This window comes from Lampris incognitus, chromosome 10 (assembly GCF_029633865.1).
Source record: "Lampris incognitus isolate fLamInc1 chromosome 10, fLamInc1.hap2, whole genome shotgun sequence".
Classification (NCBI taxonomy): domain Eukaryota; kingdom Metazoa; phylum Chordata; class Actinopteri; order Lampriformes; family Lampridae; genus Lampris; species Lampris incognitus.
Genome location: NC_079220.1, coordinates 11,205,743 through 11,231,853, shown reverse-complemented (window position 1 = coordinate 11,231,853; position 26,111 = coordinate 11,205,743). Strand labels below are relative to the sequence as shown.

Here is a 26,111-nt window from a genome sequence, read left to right as displayed (position 1 = left end):
TATGATGTCTCTTGCGAGAGAGCATCTTTTGTTTCGGCTTGAATGACCAAAGAAGCTCATCTTTCTTTTAACAGTGGCACCATATAGTTCTCGTTTGACGCCAAGTTGTTGTAGGATGCTTTGATTGGTTCTTTTCTCTCACCAGTTGATGTAAATAAAATCAATCGGAATCGGAATCTGAATCAATCTGAATCTGAATGTTTGAGTCTTCAGTAGAACCATGTTTCAGCGGATTGTATTCCATCTTTATCTTTTTGTCTCGATGTCCAGCCTTCTGCCCCATATGTCACAGTAGGCCATATTATTGCCTTTAGAATTTTTAGTTTTAGTTTGTTGGATAGGTCTTTGTCTTTCCAGATATTTTTTGGTTCGATCAGAAGAGCTACTGCAGCTCAAATTGCTGAAAAGGTTCATGCTGGTTATGACAGACAGGTGTTAGAACACACAGTGCATCACGGCTTGCTGTGTATGGGGCTGCATAGCTGCAGACCAGAGTGCCCATGATTACCCCTTCATGGCAACAGTATTCCCTGATGGCAGTGACCTCTTTCAGCAAGATAACGCACCCTGCCACACGGCACACGTTGTTCTGCAATGGCTTGAGGAACATGACAAGTGTTCAAGGTGTTGCCTTGGCCTCCAAATTCCCCATCTCACAATCCGATGGAGCATCTGTGGGATGTGCTGGAAAAACAAGTCTGATCCATGGAGGCCCCAACTCGCAATTTACAGGACTTAAAGGATCTGCTGCTAACGTCTTGGTGCCAGATACCAGAGGACACCTTCGGAGGTCTTGTGGAGTCCGTGCCTCGACAGGTCAGAGCTGTTTTGGTGGCACGAGGGGGACCTACACAATACTGAGCAGGTGGTTTTAATGTTTTGGCTGATCGGTGTATGCCCGAATATGTCAAACAAGACATCTTTTTTTTCCCTTTTTTTTTTTTCTAAGTATTTTCTGGCACTGTATACCTTCAGCTGGCAGTCTTCATCTCAGAAAAACTGGACTGACTTGTAAAACTTACTAACACTAATGAGCATAGCAGCTTTTTTCCCCCCTACCAGGAGAGCGTAATAACCAGACAAGCTGCATCATAGGCCGGTTTCCTCTGGCGTCTGTACTGTAGAGGTCAGTCATGTCACATCATGCCGAGCGGCAAACTCCCAAGAGGAGTGTTGGTGTGTCAAGAGATCATATACAGTCATGTCTCTATCAATGGCTGCATGTCAAAACAAATGCAAAATTATCACTGCAGATCTCTTTCTGCAGCAAACTCCCTGCCACATATGGGAAGTAGCTCAGGGAAGGGTGCCGTGTTGTTTGATTGTGACAATATTAGGCTCCTATTGACAGTTACCGACAGTCCTAACCGCACAATAACGCAGATTAAATTCGATCACAAGATCAGGTTTGACAAAACACATTTAATAAAAAGATGCAAGCACTTTTTCTTAAAATTGATTTTCACAACTAACAGTGTGTCATTTCTTCATTTCACAACCACGGTAGTCTCTTCATTGATCGCAAGGATAAACAGACACAAAAATCTCTGAATAAGTTAAAAAATAGATATTTTCAGGTCACAGCCGTTAAACGAGGCGGCGCGTCAGTTGCTCAGAAAAAGTTGTCGGAAGGAGTTCGCTGGTTCAAATCCCTGCATCAGCTGGAGGCGGTGAATGGGGGACATGGATTCTGTCCTACTCAGTATTCTTACCCTTGAGCAAAGCACACACGCCCCCCCCTGCAGTGTCAGTATCGCTTCTGGGAGAAGTGAACCAGCGTATGTACTCGACCCTTTACTGCAGGAACAGATTTCCAGTAAACCTCCAGGAAGTGTTTGTGATGCTGTTCTTGTTCTGTTTGCCGTCAGCGTTGGACAGCATTGATGAGCTGACCTCCCTTTCAAGCCCTCTTCAGGTTCATAATATATTAGCACCTTATTTACATTGAAACTTATTAATATTGGGTCTGACTGGGGAATTTTCCGGGGAAGTGGGGAAAAAATGGTAACATAAAAAAAAATAAATCTGACATTCTAAATGCTTTAAAAGCTCAGACAATGTTTAAAATCACACATAAAACTAAACTTCTTGTAGATTTATGAAAAAAAAACCTCATTTTCTAACAGTTAATCGACAAGTTAAGGCAATCTAATGAACCGACAGAATAAATTAAACGAGAAAAGGTGCACAATTAATGACTGCAGGTATTGACGTGAGCTACCGGAGAGCTGCAGTTGAATACGGAGCCTAAAAGCTGAAAATTAAAATTATATAGATCACCGAAAGCGCTAACACTGAAATTCAACAATTTACACAGGCGCACACACACACACACACACACACACACACACACACACACACAACGCTTTCTAACATCAGACTCCAGATAGCTGTTTGTGAGTGTACGCGCCAGAGCCGCTGTGGTTAGCATGGTTAGTCTGACTGGAATGCCATCCGGCCAGTCGGGCCGCTGCTCTTAACCCCCGCTGCACGAGATCGCTATCGTGGTGTCGCAGGTGGAGCAGGACATTACACCCTGAGGGATACGATGAGCCTGCCTAGAACATTGCCACCCAAATATTGGATGGCACCGACAGAGCAGCAGCCCATACACTGTACGACCCGAGGGGTCCGGCCCAGCTCACCTCGAGTGGCTCACAAGGTACCCCTCACATGTTCACCTACCACTCGGTGTGATTTACATGGGGCTCCATTTTGGGACTCCGTCTCCATTGGCTTCCATTCCCTTTAAAACACACGGGGGTTATTAATGGCGAACAGCTGCATAGGGAAACTCATCGCCCCGCATAAAATGGGTCAATGGCACATGTAGCTCAGTCTTGTGTTTGTGTGTGTGGAGCGGGGGTGGGGAGGGGGGTGTAAAGTGACTTCGGCTGTGGAAATACAGCAGTGTGTATGTGTATGTGTTTGTGGTTTCATGTAAATTCAAATTGTCGGATCTATTATACAAGAAATCCAACAGGAGTCCCAAGGTAAAAGCACTGAAGCTCCGTGTTCATCGATTACCATGTGCTCCAATCAAGTGAGTACATCCAAAGAGGTTAAAAACACCGCCGGGAGGTCCTCACGGAATGCGTTTCAATTCATATCACATCATATCGTATCAAGGATGGGATTCATGAGAAGTTCCTTCAACCTGGAATCAAGGTTGTTTTTTAAATGGTTCCCTCCTTCAGTCTTGTTTCCGAGCCATCTTCTTCATAAAGTGCCACTGCATCCCCCTTGACTGGCTACCATGTGTTTGCCCCCCCCCCTTATAATTCAAAATGTGTTGACCATCTTTGCAGGACATATCGTACTCCATAAGCTCTCTCTATCTCTTTCTCCTAAATTCTTCAGAGTAACCTGCATTTTAAAGTTTGCTTCTATACTCTGTTCACAGACAGACTTCTATACTCTGTGTTTTCTGAGAGGCCGCTTTTTCTCCCGCGGCTCGGTCGGCAGGTTATTTGGTGTACCGTCCACGACTCGAGGTGGCTTTCAGCGGTTTCTTCTTCCCTTTGGAAAGCTGACGCAGGACGAAGTCAAAGTTCGCTGAGGTGGACATGGCGTAGAAGACGTTCGCCTTGTCCGGTATGAGCAACTCTGAAATGTAAGAGGAAGAGGGTGGATTGATGATCCGTTAATCAAAGTTGATAGTTTTGCCGAGCCTTTGTCAAAAAATACTTATCTTATAAGCTGGGTTACAAAAATGAGAGTAAGCCTACGCCACTTTGGACTGTCTGGTGATTTTTGTTCCCCCCTTTTCCTCCCCAATTGCACCTGTCCAATTATCCCACTCTTCCGAGCCGTCCCGGTCGCTGCTCCACCCCCTCTGCCGGTCCGGGGAGGGCTGCAGACTACCACGTGCCTCCTCTGCTACATGTGGAGTCGCCAGCCGCTTCTTTTCACCTGAGGAGTTTCACCGGGGGGATGTAGCGTGTGAGAGGATCACGCTATTCCCCCCCCAGCCCCCCCCGAACAGGTGCCCCTCACTGACCAGAGGAGGCGCTAGTGCAGCGACCAGGACACATACCCACATCCGGCTTCCCACCCACAGACACGGCCAATTGTGTCTGTAAGGACGCCTGACCAAGGTAACACAGGGATTCAAACCGGTGATCCCCATGTTAGTAGGCAACGGAATAGGCCGCCGCGCCACCCAGACGCCCTATAAGATAACATTTTAACATCAGATTTCCTGAATTATTTTGGGTTTGAAAGATAGATTAAATAAAAAAAAATCCCATATACAAAAGACCCACAATGACTGCTTTAAGTGGACCGGTCACAATAACTGGATCATTTAAATAGCGTTAATATAGGAATGACTCCATTCGGAGACTATCACTCAATACAAACGATTGACCAGGAGCAACATAGGCAGTTTCTACTGCATCACAATAATGTAAGAAGGGAAACACCTCAATCAAATCAAAGCCATTTATGTGCCATTTTCAGTCATGGCACTTGACTCAACGCCATTATTTAGGCATTTACTGACCTTTCCCCTGGGTCAGGACCTGCGTGAGGGTGAAGTCCTGGCAGCTCATGTGCTCCATGTGATGCTTCTCCAAGGCCCTCTGAATCACCTGGGCAGTTTTGTCTTGGCTGGTCAGCTGCAAAGGAGAAACACTGGGTCTCAAAACACCCTTTAAAACACCGAAATGAGGTAGAAAGTACCGTAACCGACTCGGCTTGGCTTGGGGGGGAGGCACTCTGCAAACAGACAGGTCTGCATTTTAATGTTTAATCTCCCTTTGCCCGTCCCTCAAATTTCGCGGTGTAGCAGACATACCAGGGAAATCAATCCTCTATCCTACCAATGAATCCAGTGCTCATTCGTTATTCTTTTCTATTTCTTTATCTCTCTACTGGAGTTCAGAGACAAAAAGACACATGTGACTAACGTTCAAACCCAAGGCCGCAGGTGTAAACCTACCAGGATGCTCTTATACATGTTGCCGTTGTTACTGCCCAGGTTGACACTGACGCGGACGATGCAGGAGTCGTCCACCTGACGGTTGTAGACCGGGAGGCAGGTCATGGACACTGAGCGCTTGTGCTGGGAGGCCTGGGCCGTCTTGGACCGGACGCTGCCGCAGGACGAGGCCGGGGCGCAGAGGTCGAGGTGAGATCCGGAGGAGGAGGTGGAGGTGGAGGAAGGAGTCGGGGAGTCCGGAGAGGATGTCGTGGAGAAACAGGGGGAGGAAGAGGTGGAGGAGGAAGAGAAGGCCTCGGACACGTTGTTGCACGAGTTGGAAAATGACTGTATGGAAAGAAGCAAAGCGATGATGAGAGAGGGGGGGGGGCAGAGATGAGAGGGAAAAGGGTGCCAACAAAAAGGGAAAGAATTGTGATGAGTCACATGTGCCACCTGCTTAGCTTTTTTTTGTGTTGAAGAAAATCAGATTTGTCTGTATGGAAACGAACGACGCATTGGGCTTAAAAATGCGGATACGCAGAGAGAGATACGAGATAGGGAAGAGATACGAGATAGGGTGCGTGCGCCATTAAACACACAATACGACTGCTTGAACTGCTCAAAAATATCAGCATTTCTCAAATTCAAATAATGGTTTTGATGACCAAAGTGTGGCTCTGTCCATCGATAATGGGAGACTGTACAACACAAGCACACACGGGAGAGGGAGAGAGAGAGATACCTGCAGTCTGATGGAACAGGCTGGGTTTGGCGAGGAGAGATCTTCCATCTCAGATCCGCTGGATCCAGAAGACGAGACGCTTATTTGGTCGGCGAGGAGCTTCTTAGACCCATCGCCCACGGTCAGAAGGCTGCAGGCAAAGAAGAGGCCATTGTACTTCTGAACAACAAATGAAACATTTCTTGTTTTTTTCATTGATACTACTTTGATTCTTGTTTTTCATTGATACTACTTTGATACTTGTTTTTCATTGATACTACTTTGATTCTTGTTTTTCATTGATACTACTTTGATACTTGTTTTTCATTGATACTACTTTGATTCTTGTTTTTCATTGATACCACTTTGATTCTTGTTTTTCACTGATACCACTTTGATTCTTGTTTTTTTCATTGGTACTACTTTCTTTGTCCTTTCATTGATACTACAATGACCCCCGAGGAGGTTCTCCTTCCACCTTCCCCCCTTCAGAAGGTCAGCGTACATACGAAGTGCCTTGCTCAAGTGCCCCTTTTTCAAGTGAAGATCGTTTCTGTCACAGGGGACTTGAGCTCAGGCCTTCCAGCTAACAGCCTGTTATGACGATGCCACACTACTGCCCCGACAAGATTTTTTCCACATTACATCACCGCACAACCATGTTGTTTGGCAAGCGGTGGTGTTTTTTTTCCAGGAAAAAAAAAACACACACACACACACATCTGCTGTCACAGACGACAACCAAAGCCAATGACCAGTACTGAAAGCAATGTACCACTAAAACAGGAAATGCATGCAAAGGCATGTGATGACTGGCTACACGATGAGAAGCCGGCTGTTTTTCTGACCCCTATGTGCAGCATCACAACACTGTAAACAGCAGGTAAATTGTGTTTTAGTGCTTAGAAACAAACTCAACGGAAGGAAGCCGGTGTCGTTTTAACAACTCCCACCGGCGCCGTCTTCAACGTGAACTTGTTGCACCCGTGTCCACTTGCGAACACGCAACGCGGCATGCGGCCGCCGGCCTCGTGTGCATGGGGGGGGGGGTAAAATACGTACGAGGACAGCTTCTTGGTGAGGGTGCGGTGGCTCCAGGGGGTCGGGGAGCACAGGTCCACGGGAAGCTCCAGTTGTCTTGACAGTTCATAGCTGTAATGGGAATACAAGGAAAAATGTTGAGCGCCTCTCCTGCACATTTCGATTTAGCCAAGAACACTTTACTTGAGCGTTAGATTGTTAAGTTTTGGCACAATTGCAAGTTATTTCATTTCATTATTATTTATTCCACTCATGGTAATGCACAGCTTCAGACAGAAACAAGTAATTCATAATCAAACACAAATCAAAAAAAATTTTTTTTTTCCAATTTCCCCCCTTTTTCTCCCCAATTGTATCTGGCCAATTGCCCCCAGCCATCCTGATCGCTGCTCCACCCCCTCTCTGCCGATCTGGGGAGCGCCCCGACCAACCAGAGGAGGCGTTAGTGCAGCGACCGGGACAAATAACCACATCCGACTTCCCACCTGCAGACACGGCCAGTTGTGTCTGCAGGGATGCCCGACCAAGCTGGAGGTAACACGGGGATTCGACCCGGCGATCCCGTGTTGGTAGGCAACGGAATAGACCGCTACGCTACCCGGACGTCCCCAAACACAAATCAATTTACACATTTCATGACTGAAAAGGAGCAGGGAGAAGAAAAATCTTCAGTGAACATGCCATTTTTCCTCTGCCTTTCCTCTTCCCCCAGCCTATTCTCAGTCTGTCCATCACTGCAACCCCAGTAACTCCCCTGTATAGCGATAATACAGGGCCTACTCATCGCCCCCCGGTGTCCCCATCCCAGCTCCACTGACAGCTCTTTTCTTTTCGTAATGTGCATGTGTATATAAGTTTGCTGTGACCAATCGATGTGTTATTTTGTTTGCCCGTTTATTGGTATTTTTGATAATTATTAACAAATATTCTACTTGTGGTTTTACTTGCAGTGTCATTTGAGCTTCTTTAAGGTTGTGTTGTTGTGTGTTGTTTGTATGGAAACACCTCCTCTATGAAAGAGGAGAGGGAACGGGTCCGAGGAATTCTTGATCGAAAACAAGCCACGAACAAGGGCCAATGCCGTTTCCTGACACACTCCCGGACTTGGACAGTGTTAAGCACTTAATAATTTATTTATTTAATATTCATAAATATTTAATTACATATTAATGTTAATTTCTTATCTTATTTATCGGGTGTATCAGTACACACCTGATAAATCAGGCAAGAAATTATGAGCCGGCAATATTTTTGCAGTGCCGTATGACGGCGCATGTTTACCGTGATAAACAAATGTGGATTTCAGGAGGGAACCGACACACCTTTATTTGTTAACGAGAGGCCTCAGATAGCGGCAGCAGGATTTTACAGCTCGTATGATGTAACGAGGGAAGGCGTTATTGGCCCTCAAGCATGTTCCTGTCACAGCTAGTCTCTCCTGGTCTCCAGACTGTAAAACCAACACGGAATCGAACGGCGAGCTCGGGGGACCCGCGAGGGCCCGTCAAGGGGTTTCTGGCGGACACCATCTCTCACCTTTCCTGGTCAGTGAGCAGCTTGTGTCCTTGCAGCCAAGCGGCGACCCTGGGGTGAAAGGGCAGGTTGTACTGGGTACAGGCGGCCTGCAGCAGCCGAATCTGTGATAATATCTCGAACTCCTGCGGGGTGAGGGGGGGGGGGGAGAGAAAGAGAGATGCAAACACAGATAAAGCGGAGATGGAGCTGACCATGTGACACACGTCACATGTTTAGTTACATAACCCGCCCTGAGCAACATAATAATAATAATAGTACATTTTATTCGTGGGCGCCTTTCAGAGCACTCAAGGACACCAAAGACAACACAGTAAAAAAACAACAACAAACAAACAACACTATCACACAGCATAGAATTGACCTTTTGCAAAGTACCGCCCCAGAACAGTGCTTGTCCAATCCTACCTTAGCAACGGTCCGTCAAGCTTTCAAACACACAACAAAATGCTGAAACGGTGTGCCTATGGGATCTGCAGATCGGATACTAGATATCTGAAAAGTTTGGAGGGGGTGTAATTTTCTTTCCCTTCCCGAAACCCAGAACGCAAGAAGCACAATGTGGGCAATAGATTTGGCAGTATAGCAGACCCCATGGCCAGCCTAATCCATCCAAAATCAACACAAATACCTGTCTGCTCCAAGCTAAGCTTGCTACTAGCTATTATTGATAGCTAATACAGCTAACGTATTATTACTGTTACTTTTACCCACACGACGCGCTGCTTTCTTCCTTCATGTTTTGGTGTTTTCCGGCTACTTCCTGGATAGTTCTGAAATGCTTGACGGGCATAGCAACAGTAACTAAGGGGGGCGGGACTTTGCGAAAGGTCAATTGAAACAAAGCAGCGTAGACAATAAAGAGCTACACAACAGAGAAGCATCATCTGCACAAAACTCAACAAAGTGTGGATCAGCCCTGTGCCACTCTGAAAAGGTGCGTTTTGAGACGGGATGTGGAGGTTGAGAGAGAGCCGGTGTTGCGACTGTCTCGTGGGAGGGAGCTCCATCATCTCACAACACTACACCGCCAACAGCGGTGAAGGCACGGTGAAGCCTTACAGAGCGCTAGCGAGGCACACACGGACGCATAGCGTACATGTTTCTCTACCACGCGAGAGAATGTGTCATCGTGCTCCCGCAAATGTGCATAAAGAATGTGCATAAAGAATGTGCATAAAGAATGTGCATAAAGAATGTGCATAAAGAATGTGCATAAAGAATGTGCATAAAGAATGTGCAACGGCAGGACAAACGAAATATTTGTTGGAACACCTATGCGCAGTGTTGGCTATTACTGTAAATGCAATTAATTACTGAATTGTGAAAAATGTAAGAAATGGGGGGGGGGTACAAATTGAGGAACAACTTACCCTCCTCCTCTTCTCGAAGTTTATGAGCCCGCCCTGTCAACAGAGAAGAACATATTGTGACTATGATGGTGACTGTGGTTATGTCCGAGAATGAGGAAAATAGTGCATGCCGGCAAATGGAACTGGCCATACAGGTGCTTGTCGACTTCTTGGGAACTTATCGTGACAAGAAAACTAGAATTAGCTGCTATATTTTGTTTGCTAATCGCAGTAGCATTACTCCCCAACCCCTTTTTTTCTCCCCAATTGCACTTGGCCAATTACCCCAGTCTTCTGAGCCGTCCCGGTCGCTGCCACGCCCCCTCTGCTGATCCGGGGAGGGCTGCAGACCACCACATGCCTCCTCCAATACACATGGAGTCGCCAGCCGCTTCTTTTCACCTGACAGTGAGGAGTTTCACCGGGGGGGGGGGGGTAGCACATGGGAAGATCACGCTATTCCCCCCAGTCCCCCCCCGAACAGGTGCCGTGACTGACCAGAGGAGGTGCTAGTGCAGCGACCAGGACACATCCGGCTTCCCACCCACAGACACGGCCAATTGTGTCTGTAGGGATGCCCAACCAAGCCGGAGGTAACACGGGGGATTCGAACCGGCGATCCCCGTGTTGGTAGGCAACAGAATAGACCGGCAGTAGCATTACTTAAGAGACCGGATTTGCAGTATAGTGTAATTATATTTGATTGCAGGTCAGTGTGCTTGAACACAGACAACACGGAGACCAGGATAAGAGTGGATACCTCCATCGTGTCGGGCAGAGCAGTATCCAGCATGGTGAGGACGGTCAGGTAGGTGCCCAGGTACGGTACCACTCCGCTTGATGTGCTCTGTGAACAGACAATACAGTCTTCAGCGGCATAGGTGCAGGTGGGGGCAGGTTAGGTTACAGCAATAATTTTCTAATCGGTACAACGGCATTAGCGCAGGCGTGGCTTCATATGCTGCGAAGGCTTTTGTGCGCTTCCCACGGCATTGTGTTATTCGATGCATCTTGGTATCGGAGGAGCATCAAGTTGAGTTTGAGGCGCTCCGCATTTGGAGCATTGTGCACCAGCAAGTCAACTTTTACGGGAGCAGTCGTGCACATTTAGATTACAGCCCCGGAGAATACGCATCTGACTCATGAAAGGCACCTGCCCGATCTATTATTACCGCCCTTTAATACTGGTAATACGAGGCCATTTCCAACTTGTCGGAGACCTTGAGGGTAGATAAATATAGGGTTGAGTCTCTGCCATGCCGAAGAGTCGCTTTCCACGCTGAGGGGGGGGGGAATCGGTGGGGCGTTACAGGATTGTGCAATGTGTGAAAATTGGGATTTTGCATGTGGCTTCTCAAGAAGTGGAAATTTGACCTTTTGCAAGAACAAGACAGCAATATGATAAATCCCTTCCCTCCTATTCCCCAAAGACAGAGGATTATGTGAGCGACACCGGTCCTCCTCGCTTACCATGCGAGGCTAATTTGGTTGCAGGCGTATAACCGATCACAGACCGGCCCATTTGTTTCAATTTAGGGGTGGGGGGGGGAGGGATTACAGTTTCACATTTGGGTTACCCTCGATATCAGCGAGGGGGTTGTTATGAATGGCAGTAGGTGACATTTAAGTGTGTAAGCCAAACCTCTTGTTCCCCTCTCCCCCCACTGAGTTACGGCTTACCATCTGTCTGGAGATCGGGCATCGCTTGGTTATCTTGGGAGAGAAGTTATCCGTGGCCGTTTGGCCTCCATCCTGTGAAAAAGGGGGTCAAATAGATTAAGTTGCCGAGCTAAGCAAATTCATTCGAGCTGGAAGTTATGATTACATGCAAGTATCCCATCAGACCAGCGCGCGCAAGATAAATAAGCGGCAATCATTTTTATCTGACCGCATACATTTGCATGCACGTGGGTGTGTGTCGGTGCACACCTAGAAGGCCTCGCTTATGAAAAGTGCGAGCGAACTGAAGCTAGTACAGAGTGGATTTCGCTTCACAAGCGAAACCCAAATCATATTTACATCATGAAATTAATGTTTACGGTGCAGCAGTACGGGTCCCATGTAATTAAATTACCATCGTTAAACAGTAGAAATAACTGGTGTTTCCAGTGAGGGCGTAGGCGTCGCTACACCCCGAGCTAACTCTCTAGCATTTGCCTCACTTCCAAGCCCGGAGACTTCCATCCATCCATTATTCGAACCGCTTACCCTGCTCTCAGGGTCGCCGCGGGGGATGCTGGAGCCTATCCCAGCAGTCATTGGGCGGCAGGCGGGGAGACACCCCTGGACAGGCCGCCAGGCCATCACACAGGGCCGACATACACACATATATACACACACAGGGACAATTTAGTATGGCCGATTCACCTGACCTACATGTCTTTGGACTGCGGGAGGAAGCCGCAGCCCCCGGAGGAAACCCACACAGACACGGGGAGAACATGCAAACTCCACACAGAGGACGACCCGGGACGACCCCCACAAGGGTGGACTACCCCGGGGCTCGAACCCAGGACCTTCTTGCTGTGAGGCGACCGCGCTAACCACTGCGCCACCGTGCCGCCGCCCGGAGACTCATTCTCCGCAGTTGTAAGTCTGATAAGCCCCCATCATTCACAAGTTGGATCAAAGACATGCCATCTTTTAGCACCATTAGAAAAACTCAGATATAATATATATTAAGTCCTGTCAGAAATGTATGGATGTCTGGTCTCCCTTTACAGAATTCACTCTTGCTCTATCTGTTTTGTTTTTTTAGAAATACCAGAGTAGATCTGTCCTCCTAATTACAGAAACTAGCCTTTTTATTCTAAGTATTGGGACCATGAATGGGTGACGCTTTAATAATTCAGGATAATTTAGCTGGAGTAAGTGCCTCATCCATGTGTTATTGCCGATGAGCCTGTCCGCCTGTACTTAAATATGTGTACCGAGATGTGTGGTTATTTATATCTCTTTGTGTATCAGTATGTGCATATACTGTGTGTGTATATATATATATATATATATATCTGTGTGTATGTTTGTGTGCATATATGTACTTAGCACTCGGTGTCGGTGACTATTGAGTGGTTGCAGTTGTAACAAACAGAGCGCCTTTGTTTTCATACATGTCTAATTTATGATTTTGTTTGTTTTATTGGTTTTTTTCCCTCTGATTTGTTGGGTTTTTTTTGGGGGGGGGTGTCCAGGAGAGGGGCGGTGTGTTTTAATTTTTGTGTGTATATTTTTAAATGAAATAAAAAACCCATTGCATTGTCTCGTGTGTATTTGTACGTGCGCCCACAAGGCGCGTCCGTGCAGCGGGGCATGGTCTGAACCAGACTCGAGCATGCAGGCGCGGCAGCCGGCCTCCATGAAAAGGGAGTGCCTGCAATGGATTATACAATAGAAAGTGGCGCGGAAGAGAGCTGCGACGCACGAGGGCGGGGGGGACACCGAAAAGCGCTCGGCGTGGCGTAATCCATTTGCAAAACGTTGCCAGGCAACAATGGAAGTACGAGCTGATCAGATCCTGCGAACAAACGAGTGCTTCAGGAACTTTCCACCGTGTCCAAACACGAGGCACTTGTGACAAACTCGCCCTAAAGGAGCCTGAAAAACCGAACACAGTGTGTGTGTGTGTGTGTGTGTGTGTGTGTGTGTGTGTGTGTGTGTGTGTGTGTGTGTGTGTGTGTGTGTGTTTGAGGACGCTAGCTTACCATTAACACACTGTTAAGCCATGCCATTGCTCTAAACATTAACCTAAAGAGGACCGCTCTTTAATGAGTAAGTACAAAATCCATATTCAGTAAGGACGAGGGTTTCTAACACCAACCTGTTTCAATCACGCAACCGCCCTCACACATTTCTGCAGTCGCTTGTAAACTTAATTTCTCGGGACGGGTAGAGGCTTCGGTTAAATATTCTCAAGGTAGTAAACCCAAATCGGTAATAATACCCTGTCCTCTGCTGAAACACAGCACTCCGTCACACTACCAGACAGGTTCCTGCTTCGGCTTGCCTCTACAATTAGTATTGAAGTTTAAATATAAATTTAAATTGACTAGATTTGCCCAATTTTATCATTCATATTGTCTGTCAAGAGTATTTGGTATGAGGCAGAGTTGGTAGTTCAAATACGATTGGGAAAATCGTATTTGAACCTTGAACCTTATTTTATTTATCTGTTATTTTCATTCTTTATTTTGTTTATTTTATTAGTTATTACTTTATTTTTTTATTGTATTTAAACCTTGTTTTGAAAATCTTATTTGAACTTTGAACCTTATTTTATTTATCTGTTATTTTCATTTTTTATTTTGTTTATTTTATTACTTATTAGTTTATAAAAATGTTTTACATTTTTTTATCGTATTTAAACCTTGTTTTGAAAATCATATTTGAACGTTGAACCTTATTTTATTTATTTATTATTTACATTTTTTTACTTGACTATTACATTTTTTTTTCGTATTTGAACCTTGTTTTGAAAATCGTATTTGAATCGTATTTCCGTATCGTTAGATGCTGAGATATAAGTACGATTTGCAAAAAAAAATGTTTTAATGAAGACTCTACATGGCAGACAGTCCCCTAAAAGTCATTACCGGGGGTTTAAAAATCGAACACGGTTTAGTGAAAGCAATTCGTTTCTCTGTTACTCCGTCTCACCTCAACCAGGAGATCTCTGTTGGTCAGCACACAGTTCTCGTCCGGAAAGGTCTCCCAGAGGTTGTCAAATATGGCCATGCTATCTCTAAATAACAACAGAAACCAGCTGCGTCAGACATACAGCCATGTGGGGCAGGAGGCGTGTACACTTTACAGTACTGCTTAGGTATTATCCCCTATGACAGACATTTGCATGATTAACTATGTGGCCCAAGACTATCTATTATAAAGCAATCATGTGAGGTTATGGTTCAGCTGTCCTTGACATGACTCCCGTTTACTGGGTTGTAAACCCGCACCGCTCTGAGAGGGGGGGCCGAGGTGAAATGAATTAAATGGGTCAGCCAACAGTAAAACGTTTTGCTGATCCGGAGCTTCATCGAGATTAAAATCTCAAGACGTTAAGGGTTCAACGCCCTTGTAAAAAAATAAAAGGACAATTACGCAGAAGGCGGCGTAACAGCATAAGAAGTGGGCCAAATCGTTGTCCTTTGAATAACCCCAATACGTCCCCCCGTGTCCCCTGCCTTTGCGGAGCGTACCTGCTGACGGCGGCCCAGGTCTTTCTCAGCCTGTAGACGGCGTTGGACTGCAGGGCCGAGAGTACTGCCCTGAGGGAGGAGAAGTTCTTCAGCCGGCGACATTCCTGCGGACCAAATGAGGACCACGTCTCAAGGTCAACGGATTCATTAGCGGCTTAAAAAGGCATTCGCACCAATCGGCAACGTGATCCAGGTTTTGGGATTTGTATAAACAACTCTCATTCATTTCACACGGGACTTTCCCGTGTCTCTGCCGTCCTGTTTTTGTCATCATACCACGAAGAGCCACCCCGGCGCAAACACCACACAGTTTCGTGTTGTGCAACAGGGCTGGACGGTGCTGTGGCGAGTGTCATGTTGCCATACAGAAATACCCCCTCCTAATATTTGGAGTCAGTGCTGAAATCATAAGCCGTGACCCCAGGTAGTGTTGCCCCCCCCCCCAACAGACCTGCGCTATTCTGATCCACTTCTCGATGACGCGAGCCCTCTGCGTTGGCGTGGAGGCCCGTCTGCGGGGGCAGGTGGGGCTGGTGTTGGTAGCGGCCGGCCAGCAGAGCAAGGAGGTGATGACCCGGTTGGTGATGGTGTTGAACTGGGAAACTGTGGCCCTGATGGTGGGAGACATGTTTTCCTTCTTGTCTCGCTGGGACCACACACAGCCCAGACACTGGTAGGGCACCACCTTGACAAACAAAGCCTGAGACACGGTGACATGGGACGAGTCATTCGTAAATTAATCGTAATCGTGACCCCTTCTGCCGTTCTCGGCCGGAGTCACGTTATCATAGCTCTACACGCTACATGTTATGCTTCCTTGTGTACTGCAGATGTGCACACAAGCGTAACAAACAAGCAACTGCATCGGAATACTTCCCGGTTCTGATCACAAAACAGGTTGTAAAACACGTCGCCCTCTCCAACTTACCGAGTCCAGGCGGGTGAGCTGCTCTGCGATGGCCGAGACCGAGAAATCCATGATGCTGTCTTGATCCGGGGCACCCTCACCTTCCGAACCTTCATCGCTGGAGCCCTCCTCGTCTTGGTCCGCATTTCCTCGGGCAGCACAACAGTTGGTCTCAGCTTCTGGAGAAACCCAGGGTGAGAAGGGGTTATCGAGCAAGTGGTGAGGAGTACGGTAATGGATAAAAACTGGTTGGGAAATATTACATCAAATCTGCTTTGACAGTGAGGATGTCTGGCCTACACAGTAAGACTGATGCCATTATCTTAGCGGTAAGTGCGACCCTGACATGACCCCCCCTCCCCCCGTGGGGTGTTTTCCTCATCTGACTCGAGGATCTATGGAAAGGGGAATGTTGTACATTGCACATACTAGTTAAGTCTTGATTGTAAAGCCTGCAGGATTAAACTATGATATAGGGCTACACAGCAGACCACCGAGATCCTATGTGCAGCTGTAAATGAAGATTGACTAGTATCTAAGACCAGGAAGCCAAAGTGGGAAGAAGCATATATCCAAAAACCTTTGAAACAAAACCCCATCCACTGCAACCCTGCCTCTATAACCCAAAATAATTCCATCTCAGACGACAACGCCGCCCATTGTCGTCACCGCAGCACATTTACACTACGTTGTGGAGTTTCACCTTCTCTCTGAAACCTCTTTAGCAGCGCCTCGGCTTGCCCGGCCAGGGAGCAGAAATTTGGCTGACTTCGCATGTCGTCGGCCACGGCGGAGCTGACCCTCAGGTGATCCAGCAGCAGCCGAAGTGAGGGGTGAAGGGGAGCGTCCCTGAGGTCCTCGCTGTACTCGTCCAGCCACGTCTGGACAAAGGCCAACAGCGCTCTGAGGAGACAGTTGCGAAATCAGAGGAGGATGATGATGAGGAGCCTGACATCAGCGTGATGGCGTTACTAACGGTGCACAGTTTGCAGAAGGGGACTGAGAATCTGTCACTGCTTGTACAACTGCCCGAGTTGGGTAAATGATATGAAGAATAAGTGAAGGAGCCAATCTGAGGCATGGTTAAGTTGGCGATCGATAATCCTCCAATCAAATGGGGGGCTGGAAACACAATGGCGGATTAAGACCGCTGTGAGAATAAATGCTAGATTGAACTGCCTTGGAAACCTACAAGGGTGAGTTGCTTTGTTGAGCCGCATGAATATTGAGGCTGCAGATTAAGTAAGTGTTGAATATTGGCTGTGTGCGGCCCCCATCTCTTGACAAAAGAGATATGGCCGGGCCATGAGCCAGGTCCATGTCAACACTTAACATTTCACAATACCCTACATTCATCTCGCAATATCAATACTCTGCATTTCATCACATCAAAGTGCTCAACATTGACCGGCTCACGTAAGCGATGACACATTTAAGCTCTCAAGTGTTTTGGTTGTTGAAGTGTCACTTCTACTTTACACCACGCCTTCCTTGCGGTGGATACGCGTCTGTGAAGGTGCAGCTGTGGGGTTTGAATAATGGCTCTTCCACCCACCTTCTGCAACAGTCACTGTTGTCCAGATCCGAGACGGCGTTCTCCCTATGGGATCAAACACAGCCACAGTTAAGACACACGTAGTATTAACATGGACAGGAAGGCCGTGCTTTTGGCCATATTCCCCCGGTTGTTTTATTTTAATATGCCGATATATCCCCCCCCCCCCAGCCCCCTTGCCCCGCGGCCATCCTGAACCTGACCTCAGGCTAACCACGACGTGAGGCTGTTCTGTTCTAATTATTGTTTTTTGGGGGGATTTTTCCCCCTCCTTTTTCACCCCAATTGTATCTGGCCAATAAACCCCACTCTTCCGAGCCGTCCCTGGTCGCTAATCCACCCCCTCTGCCGAGCCGGGGAGGGCTGCAGACTACCACATGCCTCCTCCGATACACGTGGAGTCGCCAGCCGCTTCTTTTCACCTAACAGTGAGGAGTTTCACCAGGGGGACATAGCGGGTGGGAGGATCACGCTATTCCCCCCAGTCTTCCCCCCAGACCGACCAGAGGAGGCGCTAGTGCAGTGACCAGGACACATACCCATATCCAACTTCCCACCCACACACACGGCAAATTGTGTCTGTAGGGACGCCCGACCAAGCCGGAGGTAACACGGGGATTCGAACCAGCGATCCCCATGTTGGTAGGCAGCGGAATAGACCGCCACGCTACCCGGATGCCCTGGTCTAATCATTGTTGTTGACGCTCCTAAGCCTTAGCTCCAAAGGTAATGAGCACCTGCGAGGTATTAATTACCATTACATCAAAAGATGATGGCCGACGGTTGCTTTGTCAGGCAAACAATGCTGGAAAAAAAGATTGGCTCTGATGCAACATGGCGACTTTGATAATACAACACATATTGTTTTGCAAAAGACAGCACTTCGAGAGACGGCCCTTCATCTCTGTCCCAACAAGCGTGGGATAAAAATATTATTTGGCAGTACGCTTAACAGGAAGGGGTTGTGTTTAGTTCAAGTTGGAAAGTGAACAACCGGGGGACGATAGCCAGAACCACACCTTAAAAAGGGAAACAATAGGCACACTGTAGGGATAACGCGTCATTTGGCAGCATTAATACCAAGCAGTCTTGCGCACGTCTCTGAAACGCCACCGAAATTGTGCGGACGGGGTTTGCCGCTACCTGGGTGGGCTTCACTGAAACGGGCTGCACTGCATAGGAAAAGGCAAATAACAGCCTTACGTACACGGCGTATGAAGATGGCAATTCTCTGATCTCGGCGGCGCTTCAATGAAACACATTAGACTGCTCAGTATTATAGAGCTGCCAGGAGTGTAATCAGCGGTGTCGTGGGGGGGGGGGGGCTACCAGGGCCCAGAAGGGAGGGGAGGGGGGTCGAGAAGACTGGAATTAAAAGTTTGTTTTGGTTTGCAAATTTTTATTTCTAACTAATTAGTGTCATGACTTCAGTTAAAATTGGCTCAATACATCGGTTGAGGGAATTAAAGAAAATTAGTGGAGGCTCTCTGAGGCCCCCCTCAGCCCTCTCTGAGACCCCTCTCCCCCCTTACAAAAGGTGAAAATGGTTTAATCCGCCCTCACGAGCATCTCTCAACGCAGCTCATCTAGTCCTGTCGCGAGTGACTACAAGCACAAGCACTGAGTCATGTCTTTCCCAAAGAAAGCTAAATCTGGGTTTCAGAAAAGAAAAGAACAAAAATGAAAGGGAGGGAAGGCAAAACGAGGGAAAACAACTGTTGAGTAATTTCTTCCAAAAGAAAGCTGAGCTGGGAGCTTTTAAAAGAAAGGTGGCTAACTAACTAGATAAAGAGGAACGTTATGATAGCTAACTAGCTAAAGAGGAAAGGGGCCCACAGAGACTGCTTATGTATAGGGCCCAGAATTTCGTGCTACACCCCTGAGTGTAATCACTACATAATACACACACACACACACACACACACACACACACACACACACACACACACACATATATATATGTATATATATATTTTCATTTTCAAAATTATGACTCATTCAATTTGGTGAAAAAGACCCAGAAGGCCAGGGGGGCAAAGAGTAAAGCAGGGAATATGACAGTGCCAAGTGCTGAAGCTTCCCTTTAAATATGTCACAGCAGGCGTGTTGCTGGGCCATAACACAAATAGTTAGCTCCTTCAACTAAACATTAACTCATAAACCAGGCAGGAAACAAGATATATTGGTTCAGCAGAGAGTCCAATTGCTTTTGTTGGCTGCATAAAAAAAAGGTCAAGCGCCCTCGTTCCCCTCGTTCACATGACTTGGTTCCTTTCCATCCCTGGTTCACATAAAGGCCTACATTCAGTTCAAGTTACATGCTGACAGAGGCGGTGATAGCCAGAACTGTGCTTTACCTCTGGAAGAGCAGTTCAATGAGTTCAGAGGAGCTGGTGAAGGTCCTGTACGTGGACAGAAAGATCCGGCCGTAGTCCTGCTCCTGACAGCCCAGGTCTAGGAGATGGTTGACCAGCTGGTCCAGAGTCGCCGCCTTCAGACGCCGCACCTTGCAGGTTCGGTACCGGATAAAGGCGCAATGTGGCTTTGTCGCACCGGGTTTGGGGGACGAGGGGACGGGCTCCCGCCGCAGGGTGATCCCGTACACAGCCCCCTCCTCCAACTCCTCGCCCCACTCCTGAACTGGATTCTGTGGGAAGAGGGACAAAGATTTAAGAGAAATGTCATCTCGAGTCAGATTCTGATGCACAACATCGAATTTTTCAGCCGATAGCCGACAACCGATCATTTCCATGGTCATTTTCATCAGTGCCGATATTTTTCATTTCACTACAATACCACCATGTGTCTTAGTTTCTGCCGGTGGAGTTTGCTGTACTGTACTGCACTGTAAATGTGATGCTTGGGGCAGATGCATGCACTGCTTTATTCGCGTTTGTCCCGATTTACCACTAAACACCAGACTGTCCCCAAGCATCTGCATCCACTAAAGGAGAAGAGCACAAATGACTTCAAACTGAATGGAAAAAGCATGTAACATTTATTCTGGTGCGACTCCTCCAAACACCTCCGCTCTTGCAGAGATGTTCTGCAGCGGGTCAGGCCTTGACAGCTTGTTTCCCTGTAAAATGCCCACCGTCCCACTGTTGCCTCAAGACAAAACTGTTTTGTAAACATCATATGGCCACTGCATCCATTACAAATGCACATAAAGTTAGATATTAACCTTAGCCGTTCAAAATAGGCCAGTAATTGTGAGACTGAAGGCTGTAGCAAGGCCTGCCTTTCCCTCAAGTGCTATAGTGGTGCAACCTATTGGGCGTAATGTTGATATCAGCCCCACTTTCAAGCAGTATGGTCCAATACTGATAAGCTGGCCGCTATATTGTGCTTCATTATATATCGGGCGGCGCGGTGGCGCAGGGGTTAGCGCTGTTGCCTCCCAGCAAGAAGGTCCTGGGTTCGAACCCCGGGGTTGTCCGACCTTGGCGGTCATCCCAGGTCGTCCTCTGTGTGGCGTTTGCATGTTCTCCGGGGTGCTCCGGTCCCCCCCCCCCCACCATCAAAAAAGACACGCATGTTAGGGTTAGTACTCCTGTCCGTGCCCCTGGGGAGTTGGTCCCCCGGGGTGCTGCACGGCGGCTGCCCACTGCTCCTAGCTACACAGCCAGGATGGGTTAAATGCTTCCCCACGGGGGTTAATAAACAATATCAAAATCCAAAAAATGCTCAAGAGAGATGGACTTCAAATGGCCGTATCGGTCCATGAGCCGTGAAGCATACAGGTGAAGGAGAAGAAATATTTGGCGTTGTTTCCGGTCACAACACCGGGGTCAAAGGCCGGGCCAGGAGGACGTAAAAATAGTGGCAAGTCTCTCTACCGTAAGCAAACACTGAGGTCAAGCCAGAGAAACGCACCGACACCTCGCACGACACCCGGCTGATCCCACAAGGAGCAGCGCACCTCCTCGGCGACGAGGCAGCGTTCACGTGAGCCCGCCCACACAAAACAGGCTGGCGTGTGATGGCGAGCGGCCGCGGGCGGGGCGGCTCCGACGGGTGTCAATGACGACGGGGTGTTTGTCAACTTTGCACGCTGACTTGTTTAGTGTCTGAAGCGCTGATCTCGAGTTTCCAGGCCTTACATAAAATGCCTGTTTACGGACAAATACACGATTATCAAAAGGTTACGGGGCATCACACGCCAAACATTACAACAAATGCCAAACGCCGCCTAAATGTCAGGGAGCTCCGTTTCCATCAGCGGCCCTCGTCCTCCGCTGCTAATTAAATCAAACCGGGGGGTGGGGGGGGCTGTCAAAAAGAGACTACATCAACGGGGTTGAGTTATAATGGGTTTTATTGTTATTCGAGATAAGAGATAAACATTGTTTAATCCGGGTGTGTGTGTTATCGGTGCTCCTTCCAATAGCGCCACTTTAAATCTCAACTGCACTTGACATCACTTGTGCATAGCAGGGCTGATTATGCAACGGGATGAATTGGAGTGAATTAGATTACTGGTTTAATGAAGCAGCCGGGACATGAGTCATAAATCTGGGCAGAGGAGTCGAACATTTTGACCCTCTCCGTCCTGACGGGATGATGGATAGCGCAGTGGCTTTACTAAAACCACCGACGTCGTTTTGCCTCGTGCAAATTTTTTTTTTGCTTTTTCTTCAATCTCCACATGCAAAATTTGAGTTTAGGGACCCTCGCTCCCCAACAAAAATCCGAGCTTTTATATAATATTGTGACGTAGAGCCGTTGTGATGATGACCACCGTCTCGAGCAAGCTAATGCACGTCATTTTTTGTGGTCATGCACCGTCTCGCATCCCAGCAAATCCTCTCGTCTCCATCTCGCTAGTTGGCGTCATTCGTCAAAACACCTCAATTACATCTCAGCATCACCGACCACATCATCCATCACACACACACACACACACACATATATAGTATATATATACATGTATGTATATGCATCTGTGTGTGTATGTATGTATGTATATATATATATATATATATATATATATACTGACATCCATAACTGTACCTACTATGAACTATTGTGTCTTTATAATCTAAATCTCCTTTTCAAACCTCTTACAGGGTTGGGTGTTAATATTGATTTGCCATGACCCTGGTTCAAGCAACCCGGTTCCAGATGTATATTTTGTACTGAAGCACAACGAACGAGGTTATCATAATATAATCACTGTAAATTACGAGGAGCAGCCTGATTTTAAAAAAAAAAAAAAGAAAGAAGGAGGGATCGGTAGCTGAGGTATCAAATATGGACATTTCATACTGACAAACTCTCTTATGCTCAAGCACGCTGGTCACGTGGCCAGCGGCCCTGCAGAGCAGCAGGACAAATGGAGGCCTAATAACAGTCATGTTTCACACATTACATGATCAAAATCCTTCCATTAACGATTTCTATGGCACTTATTTGGTGATCTTTGAGGGGGTGTGTGGGGGGGGTTGTTGTGCTGTACTTTCTGTCCCATTCCTGTGTCGAACTCGTGTCCGGACACCCCCAGGGGTGGGGGGGTGAAAATCATTACTCATCTCCAAAATTATGGAGCCCAGGTGAAGGACCAGGCAGCTCCGCATGACAACATCACCACTTAGGTCTTAAAGAGGAGACACATGGGGACGAAGATAAAGATAGTACTTACACTGCTGCTGCTGCTGCTGACCTCACACTCTCACACACACACACACACATACATACAGTATAGCCCTTAATCAAAAACTGCCACACCACACAGGTTCAAATTCCCGGTGTCCCGTGCTGTCCCCCATGCCAGCCGTCCCCGGTGACTCTACACAGCGGTGTCAGTCACTCCTGTCAAACCTCCTGACGTGTAAAAAAGCAGTTTGGGCTGCTTGTGGAATTCCTCTGTCACGGCGACGGAGCGCCAGGTATGTGACATGAGTGTCTGTGGGAGCTAACCTTGTGGGGCTGTGAGGGACGCGTCCCTCCCCGGGTCGCAGCCAGGACATGGTGCAAAACACAAGCCAGTGACAGGTTATAATGCAGACACGCAGAAGGTTAATAACAACCAGCCAGCCAAGGCAGCCTGGGGAGCTGTGTGAGGCTTCAGTATATGTGGCCTGTAGTATGTTGAGCAGAGACCTAGTCGCCGTCAAACAGTGAATTGCAGAAACTGTGTGCAAACTATCAATCTCAGAACTTATCATAATTCATCATAATAATATGATTTATCTCCAGCAGGTTAGTAGCATGGACTCTTGGGGAGGCATCATTTGAATGCTGCTGTTAAGACCAGCATTTGTTTTTTGTTTTTACAGATTATTCCACATGCAACACTGAAACGCACTTTACAGAAAGTGGGACTTCAGTATTTAATACCACGTTTCTCTGAATCCTGTAAAAAGAAACTGGCTTATGTGGATAAAATACAGCCTGGGATGATTTTGCAGGCTCATAGAGACCCAGACTAACTCTTCCCAGGCTCTGCACTGGAAGTGAGCTGAACCCTGCAGCCCACCCTGCAGCCCACCCTGCAGCCCACCCTGCAGCCTAGCCTGCATCCCACCCTGCAGCCTAGCCTGCAGCCCACTCAGGGGTCGCTGGTCTCTATGCATGCTTCATTCACACCATTCGCAGTTCTTCACAATAGCGTCAAGAAACGTCTCTTACCATGGTTAACTCCCATTTCCCCATCTCGCCCGGTCGGTTAAGGGCTGCGATTCTCCATCTCGGCGGCTTGCACGCCAGTTCAGCTTTTTAAAAGATATATATATATATGTATATTTATATTTATAACGTCCACTTGCTGCGGTGGTGAGTCTACAGTTGCATCTTGATATCAAAATAATGTATTTCTAAATCCTCGACTCGGACTACATCAACTCGCGCGCGTTAACATAAAAACAAACTTTTTTGGGGGGGGGAGGGGGCCGAAATATTAAATCACATTTTCCGCTCGCATAGAAGAGGGTGCAGATTTGTTGATCCGTCGGGGGGTCTTCCAGTCTCACGAGCTCAACGACGACGAGGGTCGGATGAATGGAGCGGGTCGCCCTGCAGAGTCGCAAACGCCCCCCGGCCTCGATACTAGCGCGTGCGAAGTTGCGCGCGCGGCTGCGGACGGACGGACGGACGGGCTTGGCGGCCTCTCACCTGAAACTGGTTGCGGTCTTTATTTTGTGGGTGGAGACTGTCTTGATGCCTTAGGGGTGGAGGAGGGAGGGAGGGAGAGAGGGAGGAAGGGGGGCGTCTCCCTCGTGTGCATCACAGATTGCGCAGGGGGCATAAACGTTGCCTCGGAAAATGTTAGGAAACTCCGTGGCTGTATTTAAACATAACACGAGTAGTCCACGTAGTATTGCAGTAGTACTGTAGTAGTACTGTAGTAGTATTGTAGGACGTGTGAATGGGGCTCATCCCGCGGTGCGAACGGGGCGGCGGGGGGGGGGAGACATGTTTAGTGAGCGCTCCTTGCGAGAGCTCTTCGAGGAAAAGCTCCGGCGTCTCATATTCTCCTCTCATGTTATCAGCGCTTTACGTAAATCGCTATGGGGGGGAGGGGGGGGAGGATGGTTATATGACCCTGACGCACTTGTTTTACTGTGAACGCATCCAATATTCCGGGGAGGGGGGAGGGGAAGGGGAGGGGAGGGGGAGGGGGGGTGTCGTCAGACTTTCTTTTTTTTTCTTCATCCAAAGTTGTGATTTATATTCAGTCATGCAACCACGGAAGGTACGTCATGCAGGTTTTCTTTCCAACCCCCAGCACCACACCAGTCCAGCACCACACCAGTCCAGCACCACACCAGCACCACACCACACCAGTACCACACCAGTCCAGCACCACACCACACCAGTCCAGCGCCACACCACGCCAGTACCACACCAGTCCAGCACCACAGCAGTCCAGCACCACAGCAGTCCAGCACCACAGCACCACACCAGTCCAACACCACACCAGTCCAGCACCACAGCAGTCCAGCACCACAGCAGTCCAACACCACAGCAGTCCAGCGCCACACCAGTCCAGCACCACAGCAGTCCAGCACCCCAGCAGCCCAACACCACAGCGGTCCAGCGCCACACCAGTCCAACGCCACACCAGTCCAATACCACAGCACCTCACCAGTCCAGTGCCACACCAGTCCAGCACCACAGCAGTCCAACACCACAGCAGTCCAGCACCACAGCAGTCCAACACCACACCAGTCCAGTACCACAGCAGTCCAACACCACAGCAGTCCAACACCACACCAGTCCAGCACCACAGCAGTCCAACACCACACCAGTCCAGTACCACAGCAGTCCAACACCACAGCAGTCCAACACCACAGCAGTCCAGCACCACAGCAGTCCAACACCACACCAGTCCAGTACCACAGCACAACACCAGTCCAGCACCACACCAGTCCAGCACCACAGCAGTCCAACACCACAGCAGTCCAGCGCCACAGCAGTCCAGCACCACACCAGTCCAGCACCACACCAGTCCAACACCACACCAGTCCAGCACCACAGCACCACACCAGTCCAGCCCCACACCAGTCCAGCACCACACCAGTCCAACCCCACAGCAGTCCAACACCACAGCAGTCCAACACCACAGCAGTCCAGCACCACAGCAGTCCAACGCCACACTAGTCCAGCACCACACCAGCTGATGTCACTGGACCGGTGTGGTGTGGGTTTGTTGGGGCTGGAATGGAAACCTGCGTAACACATGGCCTTCGACAGCACGCGGTTGAGTATCACTGGTGTAGAGGCGAGTTTGAACTACTGCATATGCAGCGTGTACTGATATGCAGAGCATACCGGCTCACCCATCATGGAGGGCCATTTATTTTATTTTACCTTATTCTAATGTATTTTATTACTTTATTGATCCCGGTGGGGAAATTCTTCCTCTGCATTGAACCCATCCCA

The 26,111-nt window shown here is 48.2% G+C and overlaps 1 protein-coding gene across 1 annotated transcript; it reads right to left on the bottom strand.

The window, feature by feature from the left end:
• Positions 1-1,408: 1,408 nt before the first annotated feature.
• LOC130119348 (ral guanine nucleotide dissociation stimulator-like 1) lies at positions 1,409-24,319 on the bottom strand. Its single transcript, XM_056287807.1, has 17 exons — positions 23,859-24,319; positions 19,586-19,875; positions 17,229-17,273; positions 16,377-16,576; positions 15,695-15,852; positions 15,218-15,466; positions 14,767-14,870; positions 14,225-14,309; positions 11,252-11,323; positions 10,332-10,418; positions 9,593-9,625; positions 8,223-8,344; positions 6,708-6,797; positions 5,667-5,796; positions 4,943-5,269; positions 4,505-4,619; positions 1,409-3,606 (listed from the first exon to the last, which is right to left on the bottom strand). The coding sequence occupies exons 1-17, from the start codon at positions 23,880-23,882 to the stop codon at positions 3,467-3,469; spliced, it is 2,271 nt and encodes a 756-aa protein (XP_056143782.1). The 5' UTR covers positions 23,883-24,319; the 3' UTR covers positions 1,409-3,466.
• Positions 24,320-26,111: the final 1,792 nt, after the last annotated feature.